Raw genomic sequence first — 18,575 nt, 5'->3', positions numbered from 1 at the left:
TTTTTTTCATATATTGCTCAATTACACCATAGCCTAATGTAGAACCACAGACGACAATTATTTTAGCAGTTGTAACACTGAAACTGTGCGTCAGATTTGATCTTCATATCCAGTTTTGAATCCTTATCCAACCAGGGTTTACATTAGTATTGAGGGGACAGCATTTCCCCATTGTTGCTTTAATGCTTTGTTGCTGTCCATTCACTTCACACTAGTAGCAGCTGCAGCTTTCACCCCTACAGTATATTCTCAAAAACATCAGGAAAAATGTGCTGCTTGAATGGTCTTTTTTATGAGGAATTATTAAACGAAAAACAGGAAAGTAGTCTTTAAGGTGCAAATGTTTTTTTTTTATTATTATTATTTTTCCATTTGAAATTCCATTTCAGTACATACTAAAAAGGAATACTGGAAAATTATACCAGGCAGATTTAAGTGCGGATTTTTTTACTGAAAGCCGGCGGGCAAAGTTTGCAGAGAAATGTAAGATTGTTGCCATCATCCTCACCGACCACCTGGTCATAAACCTCTTTTAAGTGATCATACTGCTGCTTTGTCGCCTCCACGGTCGTCTCCATGCTGCTGTGGCTTCCACGCTGCATTTTGTTTCGATGACGCACGCGGCTGTAGGCTACGACACTGGTAGCTGGTGTTGCCAGATTGGGTGTTTTCCCCGCTACATATTAAGGCCTGTTTACGGTGTGATTTAGCCGGGGTTTCGCCTGGAGGATTTTATAGAAATCTGGCAACCTATTGAACGGAGTTGAACTGAGAGAGCGTGCCGTTCACAGACACCAGAATGAACGAGTTCACAATAACGTTCATCAGGCAGTAATACAGTACGTTCAGTATGTTCGCGCAAAATATGAACGAGTTCATGAACTTTCGTTCAATGAATGCGTTCAGGCACAACACTGCATGTAGCGACAGTGGAGAGGAAAAACTCCCTTTTAACAGGAAGAAACCTCCAGCAGAACCAGGCTCAGTGTGAGCGACTATCTGCTGAGGCCGACTGAAACAGAAGCAGACATAATTTACACTTTGTTTATACTTCTACTTCATTAATAAACGTTAACACTTTTGAAACCTACTAACAGGCAGCCTCTGTGAACCTATGAGTGAAGCTCCAAATGAAAATGGACTTTATTTCCCAACAAAGCGGTAAGTCCAAGCAAACCTCAAATAAACAAAGGTACACGTTCATAAGAGGAGTGTTAGAGGATGGGGATGACTGAGTTAGGAACTAAAAGTCTAACAGAAAATCTATGCAACTGACTCGGGGCTAAAAGCTGAGTTTAAATCAGAGGAAAAAATTTTGTTTAAGGGTGGAATAAACAAACTTCTACATGTGGGTCACTGCAGCTTATAGATCTTCGTTTTAACAGATTTGTTTACTTTTTATGAATTTTATAGGATTTATGTGACATAATGTGAAAGAGCTTTTAAAAGATTTGTGAAAGTCTCATGCTTTCATATCAATGATCATTTCAGGGTTTTAGAGAATTCTGCTCGGTATCAAACTGGCTCCTTGTTCCGTACTGACCTGCCCGTCTGTCTGCCCAGCGTCTCACTCAGCTTCTGGATCTCTCTCTCGGTTTGGGCCACCCGTTCTGCAGCCTGGAAGAGCCTCACATTCAGACTCTTCTTGGCACTCTTGCCCGCTCTGTAAGCCTCCACGCCGGTCGCTCCTGACGGCACAGTGGAGCCCCCCTCAGCAGGATTGGAGCCCTTGTCTCCCAGCTTGTGATTTAAAAAGTCAAAGACTGTACGCCGCCCTGCGGTGGAGACTTTAGGTTTTCTGCGGCGCTTTGGCCGGGCAGTCTGTGTGCCATCTTTAGCAGTGCTGCTTCGGGTGCGCCTCTGTGTCATCTCTGCACACTCGTCCAGAGACTTCCCCTTCGGCAGGAGCAAGGCCATCACTGGTTCCACTCGACCCTCCTGCATCTTCCCAAGACCTTAAGAGACGAACAAATCTCTGAAGAAAACATCTCATTCAACTCTAAGCTCAAATGTTAATGATTTAGTTGTTTTTTTTTTATCAATGTATTATATAGGTTTATATTGGAGTACATTTATTCAGAAAAGAAAAAAACACTGGCACATCAATGCATGAACAAACAATCCCTTTAAAATATGCTGTTTTTTATCGTTTACTATATTAAAGTGGTTTGGTCTTAGAAACCTCCTGTTTTTAATCAGTTTGTTTCCATATGTGATAGACAACCAAAGCTCCATTAGTTTGAAATTTTTTGAAAAACATTTAATAAACTCATTTCAGAAGGTGAAATTCATATGTTTTATATGTTCACTTCCTGTTTGGATTAACTGAGTGTGCAGCTGTTCAGAGGATCTCCATCTGAAGTTAAGTTATTTTCTCTGTGATATCTCTGTATCTAAGTAACTCTAACTGACTACTTTAAAACATAGCACCTTCTGCTGCACTTTTCTACTGAGCACTTGTCAGTTTCACACGGTTTTATTTCTGATAGCAAGGAGTAGCTAGCCTAGGCTAGCGCTAGATTAGCATTGCTATGGCTTCTCTCTCTCCCTCCCTTGACTCTTTTCCAACTCTTCCTTCTTCCTCTCCTCTCTCCTGCTCTCTGTGTCAGATGTTCAGTTATTCCTCTGCCTCCTTTAGTGATAATGGGATGTGTAATAAGTATAGTATTTTTGTAGCTTTGGAGGCGAGGGTGTCAGAGTTAGAATCCAGGCTTCAGGCTGTTGAACATCCAGGAGTTAAAGTAGGCCCCCCACATAGCTGTCCTCCAAAAGTGCCTGAGCAGCCAGGCGATTGGGTAACTGTATGCAGAAAGCGTAGTCGTGGATCTCTGCCCACTGGTCACCACCAACCCGTTCACGTTTCTAACCGGTTTTCCCCACTCAGTGACACACCCACTGAGAAGCCCACTCTGGTGATTGGCAGCTCCATAGTCAGAAACGTGGCATTAGAGACACCAGGGACCATAGTCAAATGTTTGCCGGGGGCCAGAACGGGCGACATCAAATCCTACCTGAAACTACTGGCTAAGGATAAGGTTAAATACAGTAAGATTGTTATTCACGCTGGTGGTAATGACACCCGGTTACGCCGATCGGAGGTCACTAAAATTAGTGTTGCTTCGGTGTGTAAGTTTGCCAAAAAAATGTCGGACTCCGTAATTTTCTCTGGTCCCCTCCCTGATCTGACCAGTGATGACATGTTTAGCCGCATGTCGTCATTCAACCGCTGGTTGTCTAGGTGGTGTCCTGAAAACAACGTGGGCTACATTAATAATTGGCAATCCTTTTGGGGAAAGCCTGGTCTGATTCGGAGAGACGGCATCCATCCCACTTTGGATGGTGCAGCTCTTCTTTCTAGGAATCTGGCCACATTTATTAGTCCTCCAAAACCCTGACCACCCAGGGTGCAGCCCAGGAAGCAATTGTTAAGTTTAACACACATCCGGGCAGCTTCTCTACGTTACCCCCTTTTACTAAAAAAAAAAAATGTCCCTTCCAACGGCGAGACCAAAATCTAATAAATTAGCAAAGTTTCCCCCAAAGGAGTAAATCATGAAAAACTAATTAAAATCAAAATAATTTCCCAATTTGGGGGAAAAATTTAAAAAACAATTAAATGCGGTCTTTTTTAACATAAGATCGCTTTCCTTAAAATCAACTATTTTAATAAATTTTGATTTGTGATAATCACATTGACTTGGTTTTTTCCCTTTCAGAAACCTGGGGTGCAAGGGAAGAATTATGTGAGCAAAAAAAGAGGGGAACTCCTTCAAGCCTTTTTTAAAATTTTTACATCCCCCCGAAGTTCTGGGCGAGGAGGAGGAGTAGCAACAATCCCTTTCCCGTCTGACTTTCTGATTAACCCCCCAAAACAATTAAAACACAACTCTTTTTAACATTTTAAACCCCTTTAAATTTCCCTGAGCCAAAAAATTTTAAAGGGGGAAAAAAACCACTTCCTTTTGTAACTTTGTAACGTCCAAACCCGGTTTCCTTTTCCTTTTTGAATTTTTAGATGAGGTTTTTTAGGTTTTCCCTTTTTGATTTGGGATTTAAAAACGACAGGGGGATCAAAAAGTGGAGATTTTTTAAAAATCCATGCTGACAATTGAAGGCCCATAGCTTTAAAAAAGCACCTTTTAATGCTATCTTAGACCCCTATTTGGCTTTGTTCAAAAATGTGAAAAACCCCACGCATTCTTTATCTTCCCTTTCTTGGGATCTTGTGCTGACCTACGGCCCTAGAATGTGAAGAAATAACAGATTTCCTCACAACCCCTGTCCCCCCTCTGACCACTTTCCAAAACCTTCAGGATTTTCTTTTAAAAAGATTTCTTTCCCCCCCCAAAAGAAAAGGGTTTAATTTTTAGTAGATCCCTTTTTTCAGATAGTGCAGTTATAAATTTTAAAAAATTTTGCTTCACTTTCACTCTCCTCCCCCTTGTTTACTGAGGGAGTGCCCGCAGGTGCAAAAAATTAGCTTTTTTCCCCCTTCACAGTTTTATAAATTTTTTTTGATGGGGTTGGGGAAATTTCCTTTCGTATTTTCCCTTTGAACCCAAAGCAGCTTTCCCTTTTAAAATGAAAACCTTAAAAATAGAAAAAGGGTTTCTCCTTGGTTTAATGCAGACTGCCGGGACTTTTTAAGCAAAAAGGGTAGGAAAATGGGGAGAAAAAATCGCTCCCCCCAGGGGCCTTTCCCAAGTCCCTTTCCTTTGGCCCGGGAAAAAAGGTTTTCTGCCGGGATAAGGGCTCTTTGTAAAGCAAGAGCACATAAATTCTCCTTCCCAAATTTAAAAATAAAAGGAGAAAAAAAATAATCCTAAATTTCTTTTTAAAAAACCCGTTGGGCCAAAAATCACCCCGACCATAGCTCTGGGTTTAAAACCCCCATGTCCACCTTTCTCTTAGCAAACAATGATTTTATGGGGTTTTTTTTAAAAAAAGATCATAACACTCCTCTAAACCCAAAAGGACCTGAGGTAGTCATGGGAAAACTTGGGAACCGGGTTTAGACTGCTTTGGGTCCAGGGGGGGGGGGGGTTGGGGGGCCCGGGGAATTTAAACAAAATTTAAAATTGTCTTCACTAAGCCCCCCAAACTTGGTTTTTAGATTTTCCCTTTCCCAAACCGGTTTTTTAAGGAGGTATTCCCCCTTTTATCTCCTTCCCCCCATTTTTGATGTGATTAATCTATCTCTGTTACAAGGGGAAAGGGACCAAAGGGTTTTAAAAGGGTTGGGTGTAAAAACCTCTGCTTTAAAAAAAAACCGGGGGGGGGGGGGCCTTTAACCCCCGAAGACTTGGGCAATTATTTGGGCCCATATCCAATCTTTCCTTTTTTTTAACCCCAAAAATTTTTGAGAAAGTTTGGTTTTCCAAACAAGTTTTTCGATCACTTTCCCCAAATAATTTAACTTTTTTTAAAGTTTTTAGTCTGGTTTAGAGCACATCATAGCAAATGAAACAGCTTCCCGGGGAAAGTCACTAATTTAAAATTCTCATGGGCCCCAATAATGGACTTGTATCTGTGCCGTCCTTTTTGGATTTTTAGTGCTTTCATTTTTATTTCAGTTTTACCAAATATTCTTTTAGAAAGACTTGAATTTTTTTGGGTTTTAATTAAAAAAGGAACCCAAAAAATTTGACTGGTTTTTAAAACTTAACTATCTGATCGAATTTTAGTTTTTTCATGTTAAAGAAAAAATCCCTTTAACAACCGGGTCCAAAATTTTCCTGTGGAGTACCACAGGGATCAGTGCTAAGGGGCCCAAATTCTCTTTACCTTTTTTACAAGGCCCCCCAATTGGGGGGAAAAAAATTTTTAGACGCAAGGGATTAATTTCCACGTTACCCTGATGGGTACCCCGCTTTTATCTGTCTATAAATCCAAAGAAGCTAACCCATTACATAGATTACAGGCATGTCTTGAAGACATAAAAACCTGGATGACTCTTAACTTTCTGCTCCTGAATGCAGACAAAACAGAAGTTATAGTCTTTGGACCAGAGTCTCTGAAAAAGAAACTGATTAGCCAGTCACTTCATTTGGATGGGATTAAACTGATTTCAGATAATAAAGTAAAAAATCTTGGTGTTATTTTTGATCAGGACCTGTCATTTAAATCCCACATCAAAGAGGTTTCTAGAATTTCCTTCTTTCATCTGAAGAACATTACAAAAATTAGAAATATCCTGTCCAGGGGTGATGCTGAGAAACTAGTCCATGCATTTGTTACTTCAAGGCTGGACTATTGTAATTCTTTACTATCAGGAAGTCCACAAACTGTAGTTAAAAGCCTTCAGCTGATCCAAAATGCTGCAGCCAGAGTTCTAATGAAAATTAAAAAGAGAGATCATATCTCGCCTATCCTGGCTTCTCTTCATTGGCTTCCTGTTAAATCAAGAATAGAATTTAAAATCCTCCTTCTAACATGTAAAGCCTTAAATGGCCAATCTCCATCTTATATCAAAGATCTGATTTTTCCTTATGTTTCTAACAGAGCACTTTGATCTAAATCTGCAGGTTTACTAGTGGTTCCTAGAATTTCTAAAAGTAGAATGGGAGGCAGATCTTTTAGTTATCAGGCTCCTCTCCTGTGGAACCAACTACCAGTTTTAGTCGTGATGCAGACACCCTGTCTACCTTTAAGGCTAGGCTTAAAACTTTCCTTTTTGATAAAGCTTATAGTTAGAGTGGCTCAGGTTGTCCTGAGCTATCTCTATAGTTATGCTGCTATAGGTTTAGACTGCTGGAGGACATAGGGGACTCCTTTTTCATCATTCTGCTTCATTCTATCTCTATTCTCCCACTCTGCAGAATGTCTTAGTTCAATCTCTAACGTTCTGCTCTCTCTGAATTTTCTCATAGTAGCTTAATCTGGTCTGTTCATGTTTGGCTGTGACACCATCCTGGAGAGAAATATTGGCTGTGCAGCTGCCATCAACAATTTTGTTTATAGATGTTTGAGATCAGCCTGTTTTCCAGTGTGGTCCTGTTTCTTTGACTGTGACTGGCTGGATGTGCTCTCTTCATCCTCTAACATGGGAGCTGGCTCGGAGCTCGTCTGCCTGGCTGTGTGTTTCCTGGACGGGGCCGCCTTTTACAGTTGCTTTTTGTATCTCTGCCTCTGTCTCCTTAAACCCCAGTCGGCCTCGGCAGATGGCCGCTCACACTGAGCCTGGCTCTGCTGGAGGTTTCTTCCTGTTAAAAGGGAGTTTTTCCTCTCCACTTTCGCTACAAGCATGCTAAGTGTGAGCAATTGCATTAGAGTTAATGACTTGATGCAATCAACTGGTTTTCCTTAGATAGAAAACTTTGAATCAATTTGACTGTATTATCTGATGAACTGTAAAGTGTTATAAATTTGCGCTATATAAATAAACTGAATTGAATTGAATAAAAAGAGTAACTTCTTCCTTTAAAATCCTCCTTCTCACATATAAAGCCTTAAATGGCCAAGCTCCATCTTATATCAGAGATCTGATTGTTCCTTATGTTCCTAACAGAGCACTTCGCTCTCAATCTGCAGGTTTACTAATGGTTCCTAGAATTTCTAAAAGTAGAATGGGAGGCAGATCTTTTAGTTATCAGGCTCCTCTCCTGTGGAACCAACTACCAGTTTTAGTCCGTGAGGCAGACACCCTGTCTACTTTTAAGGCTAGGCTTAAAACTTTCCTTTTTGATAAAGCTTATAGTTAGGGTGGCTCAGGTTATCCTGAGCTATCTCTATAGTTATGCTGCTATAGGCTTAGACTTTTGGAGGACATAGGGACCCCCATTTCATCATTCTGCTTCATTCTCTCTCTGTTCTCCTATTCTGCAGAATCTCTTAGTTCAATCTCTAACCTTCTGCTCTCTCTGCTTTTCCTCAGAGTAGCTTTGCCTCGTCTGTTCCTGTTTGGCTGTGACATCATCCTGGAAAGAAACATCAGCTGTGCTGCTTCTATCAACACCCTTGTTTATAGATGTTGGAGATCTGCCTGTTTTCCAGTGTGGTCCTGTTTCTCTGACATTGACTGAGTGGATGTGCTCTCTTCGTCCTCTGGCATGGGAGCTGCCTTGGAGCTCATCTGCCTGGCTGCGTGTTTCCTGGACGGGGCCGCCTTTTACAGCTGCTTTTTGTATCTCTGCTTCTGTCTCCTTGAACCCCAGTCGGCCTCGGCAGATGGCCGCTCACACTGAGCCTGGTTCTGCTGGAGGTTTCTTCCTGTTAAAAGGGAGTTTTTCCTCTCCACTGTCGCTACAAGCATGCTTAGTGTGGGGGATTGTATTTGAGTCAATGAGTCAATGCAATCAACTGGTTTTCCTTAGATAGAAAACTTTGTATCAATTTGACTGTATGATCTGGTTGAACTGTAAAGTGCCTTGAGATGACATGTGTTGTGAATTTGGCGCTATATAAATAAACTGAATTGAATTGAATTGAATTATATATTCATTACATAATCCAATATTTCAGCTTTTATCTTTTGCAGTTTTAAGGATTTTAGCTTACAGAAAAAGTAATATGATTATTTGATAAGAAAAAAATGACATTTTAAACAGAAATATCAGGCTTTTTAAATGCTTGTTGGTCTCTTTGCAATTAAAATTTGCTCTGATAGCATCATTGTTATCTCTTCAGAATGCTGCAGATTCTCTATGAAGTTCATATAAGGGCAGATGTTGGCCAATCAAGGCCACTACCACATGCTATTACCTCATGCTAACTTTGGTAGTTTGGGCCAGGTCATGTTAAGGGATCTTAAGTGTCCTGCCTTATGGCTTCCCTTGACTGTGGACTTCAGGAAGTTCAGTAGACCAACACCAGAGGACACTGGACCTTAAGCAGCGTGGGTTCTGGACCTTGATTGCCAGAGGACACAAAAGGAAACTTTCCTTTTGTCTTAAAAAATTGAGTTTGAACCACTAAGATCCCAGATCTATTTCACCAGATGTTTTTAATATCGTTCATGGTTCTAGGGATAAATAAATCGCCCGTGTGTTGTTGGTTTCTCTGGGCATTTTGTGTTTTTTATATAATGACTACAGCCTCAGTCTACTCCTTCAGAAGGATGTAATTGAAACTCATTTTAGATTGGTATAGCAGGATCATTTTCTCTGCAAACAAAGACTAACGTCTTATTTTTATCTCTAACCCTAAATGTTGTCCAGGCTACCGTTACCGAGTCAGGTTCGGTTGCTCTGTCTCCCGCTGGCTCCCTGTTTCGACGACCTGCTGCACTGTAGTCGACCAAAATCCCGGTTGCTGCTCCAGCTGCGCGGTGGAAAAAGTGAGTCTGATGCGCGTTGGGCGGAGCTACTCTATCCTTTCTTTGCCTGTAACAGTGGCAGCTATATGTGCTGTGATCAGTGGGTAAAAAGTAGTTTGAATCTACTTTGAAGTGAGAAAGTCCATCTGAAAACATCTTCAGTGCAGTCAGTTCATCCAGATTACCATCCTGCCTTAGAGTATTATTTCTGTCGGAGCTGCTCAGACCCCTGTACACCGGCAGGGCGCAGTCACTAGGAATAGCATTCAACAGCAACCTCTGGCCCGGTCTCCTTCTCGCGGTGTGCCACAGCAGCTGGAAGGCGTTTTTCACGTACGTAATCCAAACTGCAGGCACCAGAATAATAAAAGCGATCATGTTTTGCTGGCAGATTTCGTCATTTTAAGTTAATTTAGCGATCTGCATCATCAGCGCTGCAATTGCTGCTCTGGTTCATGTGTTTTGAAGGCGTGGTTTCGAGGGGTGATCATGAAGGGAGAAGCATGGTTGTGTATGTTCAAAAATATACCTTGTTGGAACCGTTTTTCCAAGATCTCCTACAGCCCTTTTCAACAGATACATGCTACCTGAAAAATTAAATAAATTGATTTTCCATCAAATAATAAAAAAAAAACATGTTTTTATAAATTGTAGATATAAATAATGATTTTACTTTTGGAGAATGAATAGAGGAAAACTGTAAGGAGAAAGAAATACCTTCTCATAGAACTGAACTTAATGAACTAACCGGCAATTCAGCTGCAAATACCTTCTAAAAATAAATAACTGATGGAAGTTAAATGTTCTTAATGTAGAATGAATAAAACTTTCTCACCTTTTCCGTATTCGTAGCCCATTTTGAGCATAAGCTTGGATCCGATGCCTTTGGTATGGGCCTCCCAGCCACCAAAGTCTGCACTGTTTACTGTAACAGTAGATTCTGGGCCAGAGTCCAGAACTGTAACAATAAAAAAAAAAAAAAAAACAACAAAAATCTCATTGACAAGTGAAATCTAAAAGATGTATTCAAGTTTATATTTTACCACAGCAAATTCTAGTAATATTGTTTGTTTTGAGCATAATTTTTAGACCTTTTGCGTATCCCACTGAATCTGTATCTCCAGCTTCATCCGAATCCGAGTCGGAGGAGAGCGGGTCGTCTTCCCTCAGAGGTGGAATAATCCCGTCAGCCTCGACTACGGCATCTTTCATCAGCAGCGAGTCAAACTTTACCGTGTAGAAACCGCTGTCGATGTCTAACAGGAGAGAAAGCATCATGAATCAGACACACCCCCTACTGTTTTATTCCCCCAAAGACGTATCGTCACTTCACCAATAATTACCTTTTATCTTGGCCGGGTACCAGATCCCGTCCTCATGCCGAGCCAAGCAGGCAGAACCCTCTTCAAGATTACTGAGGTCTGACTCCAGGAACGCTCTGAGCTCCGACACAAACACCACCTCCCCGTGGGAAAACCTGCAGGGATCAGAAAATACTTTGACATGCAGGGAAATCAGAGATACAGACAAACAAACGACTTTGACTCAAACTCTTGGCTAAAACCACATTTACATGCAGTGCTGTGGAAATTAAATTAAACAACTGCAAACGTCCAGAGCTTTCATTTATTCATGTATTCAACCCCCCAATCCTTCTGTGGCCTTTCAACAGGATTTGTTCCAGGGTCAGAGTGTATTTAACTATATCTGAGGTGGAGACAGCATGACACGCCCACCACCATGTTCTACCAGGCGGGGACAGGAAGTCAGACATGGCATGTATCTACAGCTGGACTCAAAATTAGTTCTAAACCTGATAGTGTATTTTAGGTGGGTAAAACAGAGTCTAGACCTAAATCTGATAGAGTCCATGTAGCTGTACCGTTAAAGATCTAAGGAGCAGGGTAATGGCAAGGTGACCAAGCGAGAAATTCAGAAACTGTTAAGAGAGACAGGAATTCTTTTGGAAAAAACTTACAGATCTTTACAGAATCAAATCATAAACAGTTTAAGAAATTACCTGCAGTTTTCCTGAAAGCGACACTTGTCCTCCAGGTAGAACGGGCACGGTTTCATGGATTTCTGGGTGGGGTAGACGTAGAACACCCTAACCTGTGCCTCAACTCCGTCTGGCGGCTCCGCCCCCACCACCATGGCGTTGTGATATTCAAGCGTCCCCCACGACGTCCTGTAGGGGGCTCTTACTTTGGTACCACTGAGCTCATCTTCACCCTCTTCATCCTCCTCACAATCCCCCCCTCTACCTTCTACTCCGTCATCCTTCTCTCTGGTGTCAGAGCTGCTACCTGAACACTCTCCCAGTTCGGAGTAAAAAGCAGCAAACTCTGCGCTCAGACTCTCATTGGCCCCGCTGCTGTCAGCTGCTGTCTCTGAGGGGTTCACCAGCAGGTTGCTGCCGTCCTCTAAACTGGCCAGAAGCCGACTCTTTTTGACAGACACCAGACTGGCTTCTGTGAGCTCTATCAGCTGCTGAAGGTCTTCCTTTAGTTTTAGCAGGTCCGGCATCTGGCTTGGATCCAGGTCTGCAGACAGGGCCGCCTCCACCTGCTGCAGCTGAGCACCGTAGGCGGCGATCGCTGCCTCCAGGGTTTCTTCATCCATACTGACTGCTGGGCACCATCAAATTACCCTGACCTGATTAAAGATAAAGATAGAAAGTTAGAACTGGATGGATGGATGGATGGATGGATGGATGGATGGATGGATGGATGGATGGATGGATGGATGGATGGATGGATGGATGGATGGATGGATGGATGGATGGATGGATGGATGGATGGATGGATGGATGGATGGATGGATGGATGGATGGATGACAGATGGAAGCATAGATGGATGGATGGATGGATGGATGGATGGATGACAGATGGATGGATGGATGGATGGATGGATGGATGGATGGATGGATGGATGGATGGATGGATGACAGATGGATGGATGGATGGATGGATGACAGATGGAAGCATGGATGGATGGACGGATGATGGAAGGATGGATGACAGATGGATGGATGGATGGATGGATGGATGGCAGATGGAAGCATAGATGGATGGACGGATGATGGAAGGATGGATGACAGATGGATGGATGGATGGATGGACGGATGATGGAAGGATGGATGACAGATGGATGGATGGATGGATGGATGGATGGATGGATGGATGGATGGATGACAGATGGAAGCATAGATGGATGGACGGATGATGGAAGGATGGATGACAGATGGATGGATGGATGGACGGATGATGGAAGGATGGATGACAGATGGATGGATGGATGGATGGATGGATGGATGACAGATGGATGGATGGATGGATGGATGGATGACAGATGGATGGATGGATGGATGGATGGAAGGATGGATGACAGATGGATGGATGGATGGATGGACGGATGATGGAAGGATGGATGACAGATGGATGGATGGATGGATGGACGGATGATGGAAGGATGGATGACAGATGGATGGATGGATGGATGGATGGACGGATGATGGAAGGATGGATGACAGATGGATGGACGGATGATGGAAGGATGGATGACAGATGGATGGATGGATGGATGGATGGATGGATGGATGGATGGATGGATGGATGGATGGATGGATGGATGGATGACAGATGGAAGCATGGATGGATGGACGGATGATGGAAGGATGGATGACAGATGGATGGATGGACGGATGATGGAAGGATGGATGACAGATGGATGGAAGGATGGATGGATGGCGGATGGATGGATGGATGGATGGATGACAGATGGAAGCATAGATGGATGGATGGATGGATGGATGACAGATGGAAGCATGGATGGATGGACGGATGGATGACAGATGGATGGATGGATGGATGGACGGATGATGGAAGGATGGATGACAGATGGATGGAAGGATGGATGGATGGATGGATGGATGGATGGATGGATGGATGGATGGATGGATGACAGATGGAAGCATAGATGGATGGATGGATGGATGGATGGATGGATGGATGACAGATGGATGGATGACAGATGGATGGATGGATGGATGGATGGATGGATAGATGACAGATGGAAGCATAGATGGATGACAGATGGATGGATGGATGGATGGATGACAGATGGAAGCATAGATGGATGACAGATGGATGGATGGATGGATGGATGGATGGATGGATGACAGATGGAAGCATAGATGGATGGATGGATGGATGGATGGATGGATGGATGGATGACAGATTGAAGCATGGATGGATGGACGGATGATGGAAGGATGGATGACAGATGGATGGATGGATGGATGGATGGATGACAGATGGAAGCATAGATGGATGGACGGATGATGGATGGATGGATCCTGACTATTTTGTTTATTTAAGCCTTGAGGAAATGCAGCAGTTGCACAGCAGCTGCAGGAATGTGAAGATGAGTTACAGTAATTATTAATCTCATACTTCCAGTAGAGTTAAATAAAATAATCTCGTTTTTAAGCCTAACTTTAACTTCTGCAACGCATCACGGAGCAACAAGAAAAGTCTTTTATCTGAATGAGTTATGTATTTAACTTCCACCCAGCGGTTGGTTAAATGTGGTGAGCTGGGAATCAGGTACGTTCCCCGGAGACGGAGGGAAGACGGCCAGGGCTTCCGAGGTGAGCTGGTGTTAAGAAACACTATTCTTTTTTTTTAAAACAGGTGAGATCTTAATGAACAAAGTATATATTTCATTTAAACTAATCCACATTTACGCTTAAACAAAGTTCATTTTGGGTCCTAGATAGCGTATTATTTCTAATTTTATTCACAATTTTACCACTGCAGCCTGAGATTGAGAAACCCACTTCAACCCCCACCGACTCATGGGAAATTAATTAATAGAATTATCTGCTTATAAGATTTTTTTTTTTTGGGAAAATCCGATAATTTGTTTTACTAATTGGCTCCTTTTAAGGACATTTTTACAAGAAGTTAGCTTGATGTGTGTGTTTCCTGGATGGGGCCGCCTTTTACAGTTGCCTTTTGTATCTCTGCTTCTGTCTCCTTGAACCCCAGCAGATGGCCGCTCTCACTTAGTCTGGTTCTGCTGGAGCTTTCTTCCTGTTAAAAGGGAGTTTTTCCTCTCCACTGTCACTACAAGCATTCTCACTGTGAGGGATTGCCTTTGAGTCAATGCATCAACTGGTTTTCCTTAGATAGAAAACTATGAATCAATTGGACTGTATGATCTGGTGAACTGTAAAGTGCCTTGAGATGAAGTGTTGTGAATTGGCGCTATAAAAATAAACTGAATTGATGCCAACAAGCAATTGATTAAAATTGGTAGTGATCAGGGCGTGGTTTGGTGGCACAGTGGTTAGCTCACACGAGCCAGGTCTCTTACACTGTCTTATACCCCCTTTCCTGTCACCCTGCTGTCCATAAAAAATGAGCCACTAGTGCAGTTAAAAAAAAATGGTAACAATCCAGATCATGTGCAAGTTTTAGCTAGAGGTGTAAGTCACAAGATGGGGGGAATTTTGCTGCATGGTGTAGATCTGCACTCTCCGAATGCTCTTGTTTATTAATGTATTCATTCTGTTGTAGGTGTAACCTTAAAAACACAAATCATAAAAACAGATAATACAGTGGGAATACAAACATATACACTATATTGCCAAAAGTATTTGCTCACCTGCCTTGACTCACATATGAGCTTAAGTGACATCCCGTTCCTAATCCATAGGGTTCAATATGACGTCGGTCCACCCTTTGCAGCTAGAACAGCTTCAACTCTTCTGGGAAGGCTGTCCACAAGGTTTAGGAGTGTGTTTATGGGAATTTTTGACCATTCTTCCAGAAGCGCATTTGTGAGGTCGCACACTGATGTTGGACGAGAAGGCCTGGCTCTCAGTCTCCGCTCTAATTCATCCCAAAGGTGTTCTATCGGGTTGAGGTCAGGACTCTGTGCAGGCCAGTCAAGTTCATCCACACCAGACTCTGTCATCCATGTCTTTATGGACCTTGCTTTGTGCACTGGTGCAAAGTCATGTTGGAAGAGGAAGGGGCCAGCTCCAAACTGTTCCCACAAAGTTGGGAGCATGGAATTGTCCAAAATGTCTTGGTATGCTGAAGCATTCAGAGTTCCTTTCACTGGAACTAAGGGGCCAAGCCCAGCTCCTGAAAAACAACCTCACACCATAATCCCCCCTCCACCAAACTTTACACTTGGCACAATGCAGTCAGACAAGTACCGTTCTCCTGGCAACCGCCAAACCCAGACCCGTCCATCAGATTGCCAGATGGAGAAGCGCGATTCGTCACTCCAGAGAACGCGTCTCCACTGCTCTAGAGTCCAGTGGCGGCGTGCTTTACACCACCGCATCCGACGCTTTGCATTGCACTTGGTGATGTATGGCTTGGATGCAGCTGCTCGACCATGGAAACCCATTCCATGAAGCTCTCTGCGCACTGTTCTTGAGCTAATCTGAAGGCCACATGAAGTTTGGAGGTCTGTAGTGATTGACTCTGCAGAAAGTTGGCGACCTCTTCGCACTATGCGCTTCAGCATCCGCTGACCCCGCTCCGTCAGTTTACGTGGCCTACCACTTCGTGGCTGAGTTGCTGTCGTTCCCAAACACTTCCATTTTCTTATAATACAGCTGACAGTTGACTGTGGAATATTTAGGAGCGAGGAAATTTCACGACTGGATTTGTTGCACAGGTGGCATCCTATCACAGTTCCACGCTGGAATTCACTGAGCTCCTGAGAGCGACCCATTCTTTCACAAATGTTTGTAAAAACAGTCTGCATGCCTAGGTGCTTGAATTTATACACCTGTGGCCATGGAAGTGATTGGAACACCTGATTCCAATAATTTGGATGGGTGAGCAAATACTTTTGGCAATATAGTGTATGTCAAAGCCATTGCTCTCCAGTGGAGAAGACCCGCACACATAATGGGCTACATTTGCTGCCGTTTATACTAAACTACATAAGTTAGCAAAGAATCAGATCCTTCCTCCCAGCAGCTGTAATACTTTATAACCACCACTGTTCCCAACAACCTCAATAAGATGCTACATTAATGCTGATTTTGCACAGTTAGTCAGTTAAATAACATGCTGCTGTCATTTTGCACATCTCTGATGTTGCTGCTATTTTCAAATATCCATTACTGTAAAAATGTACATAGCTGTATATTGGTTATTTATTGTCCAGGTGCATAGTTTTTATATATTTAAAACACAGTGCAGTATTTTGTTGTTTATCTTTTAACTCTTACCTATTATGTTATTCTTATACAGTTTTCTAAGGTCAATGTTTGTTTGACCATCTTTTTTCCTATATTTTTTGTGCTGCTGTTAACACCAGAATGTCCCCACTGTGGGACAATAAATGCCTTTTCTATTCTACTTTTCATTTCTTTCAGATTTTTTTATTTTATTTCTTTTTTTTTATGGCGGGATTGGTCTTCCATACTCTGTTTCACCATCACTGCTGCTCTGCAGCTTTTCACTTGAAAAGGATCCTTACCTGGTTTACAAATTGGAGCAATATGAGCTACTATCCAAGCGGATAGAATAACCCCCTCTGTGAGCTAAAATCATATTTGATTAATGTTTTTGAAACCTTGGGTCTTTGTCTGGTCTGGGAAATAAAACCTACTGAAACATCACTTTAGCTGCTAGCCGTCTTCCCACGTAGATCGCAACAACTCTGGTTATAAAAGCACATTTATTACCTCAGTAAATAGTCGATTTCTGTGAAATCAGCTCTGCCTTCAGCAAAAGTGACCGCCTCATTGTTGGTTATTTTAGTAAGAATCCAGGAAAAATAGCTCGACCCAGGACAGAACCTACAGACCGGTGTCAGTTTGGCGGAAGTGAATAAAGGCAGAACTTCCGGTTAAAGTGCTATTCTTTCAAAATAAAACGAACATTTGAGTTTTCTCGGTTAATTGCAATTAAATCAAAGGTAAAGACTGACCGTTGGCCTAAGAGAGCTGTTCTATATCATATATGGAAGTTATAACGAAATATAAAATCAAACAACATTTATTTGCTTAAATTATGTTTAGTTTCTTGGGTGAGTTAAACAGAACCTTAAGATGGACTTTGTTAGGATAATTATCATTGAAGATGTATGGGTTTATTACACCTTGGTATTGGCTGCCTGTTTTGTGTCAGGAGTCAGGACTGATGTTTTAATCTAATTAAGACAGGTCCTCTGTCCGGATATAAAGTTATAATCTTCGTTCTGTATGTGGCAAAGATTTGGAAGTGGAATGAGAGCAGCATCCTTCAGCTAAGAACAAAGTGTAATATTTTGATAAGGCTGGAGGATGTCTAATTATCTGCTAGTGTGTATTGGGGCCACTTCCTGAGAAGTGAGCCCGGAGGTGAGCAGCTGCCTTCTGTAATTCTAAGAAACTTCTCTGATCTGAGTAAGATTACAATTTCTATCAGAGTCTGTTTTCATGCCTCATTGTTATTTAATACATATAAATTATGAAGTGTTATTTAAAGAGTTTGTCTAGAGTGATCTCTTTTAAGGGAAAAGAACCGGAGGGATAAAGCTTCATGGTGTAGACACAGAGAGCATATATTTAACAACTTAAAGACAGTTTCTATCATTTCTTTCTGAAGAACAATTCCAGGCTAAATTAATGTCTCAGAAGGATCTTCAAAAAACACACATCTGTACATTTACCTTAAGTTAAATTAATAAGTGCAATGGTTTCTTCACAGATTGCAGTTGACGTGCAGAAAACATCCTCACAAAAATGAGGTGAGTTGGGCCCAGTTCTAATGTCCTGACACAGGCTTTCAGAGGCAAAATCCTGCTGCTAGTTTAGACATAAAAAAAAAAGCCTTGTACAAAAAATAGATAAATACATTTTAAAAACAAACAAACAGCACATTACAGATTTGTGGTCACTGTATAATACAGACTCAAATATTCTGGTTCAAATCTGATTTGTGTCTTCAAAACCAGAAATGAATAAGGAGAAAAAGAATTACTTTCTTGCACCCCATGAGATTGTGAAAATACTGCAACCCACATTTAATTTTAAAATAATATTAAAAACCCTCTTAGAGTTGCCTTTGACTGCTCTGTTTAAAAGGGTTTTATGTTGTTATTGCTTCATTTCTTGTTTAGCTGCTTCTCTGAAAGTATCCCATATACTTTTTTGTGTTTCCTTTTTTTTTTTGTTAACTTAAAGCCCTGTAAACTCCTGTCTCCGGGATGTGCTTTAATAAACACATACCTGCCATGCCAGTTAGTTTGTAACTTTCGAAAATATTTATTTTGAAAAGAACCGGAAATCCTTATCCTTCGTAAA

General features: G+C 41.9%; 1 protein-coding gene across 1 annotated transcript; it reads right to left on the bottom strand.

The window, feature by feature from the left end:
- Positions 1–1,500: 1,500 nt before the first annotated feature.
- zgpat (zinc finger, CCCH-type with G patch domain) lies at positions 1,501–17,115 on the bottom strand. Its single transcript, XM_038282072.1, has 6 exons — positions 16,974–17,115; positions 11,274–11,908; positions 10,597–10,730; positions 10,345–10,509; positions 10,089–10,211; positions 1,501–1,955 (listed from the first exon to the last, which is right to left on the bottom strand). The coding sequence occupies exons 2-6, from the start codon at positions 11,873–11,875 to the stop codon at positions 1,516–1,518; spliced, it is 1,464 nt and encodes a 487-aa protein (XP_038138000.1). The 5' UTR covers positions 11,876–11,908; positions 16,974–17,115; the 3' UTR covers positions 1,501–1,515.
- Between the last annotated feature and the right edge of the window lie 1,460 nt (positions 17,116–18,575).

Source organism: Cyprinodon tularosa, unplaced genomic scaffold (assembly GCF_016077235.1).
Source record: "Cyprinodon tularosa strain WSP-4 unplaced genomic scaffold, ASM1607723v1 ctg1039, whole genome shotgun sequence".
Taxonomy (NCBI): Eukaryota; Metazoa; Chordata; class Actinopteri; order Cyprinodontiformes; family Cyprinodontidae; genus Cyprinodon; species Cyprinodon tularosa.
Note: the sequence above shows the minus strand (reverse complement) of the source record. Positions and strands in the feature narration are given on the sequence as shown.

Excerpts from the sequence above, each read along its gene's own strand:
- zgpat (XM_038282072.1), bottom strand. The coding sequence starts at position 11,875 with ATGGATGAAGAAACCCTGGAGGCAGCGATCGCCGCCTACGGTGCTCAG. Across the intron at positions 10,212-10,344 it reads TTCAGTGGGATACGCAAAAG|TTCTGGACTCTGGCCCAGAA; the intron begins GTCTAAAAATTA and ends TTATTGTTACAG. Across the intron at positions 1,956-10,088 it reads GGGCTACGAATACGGAAAAG|GTCTTGGGAAGATGCAGGAG; the intron begins GTGAGAAAGTTT and ends TCGTCTCTTAAG.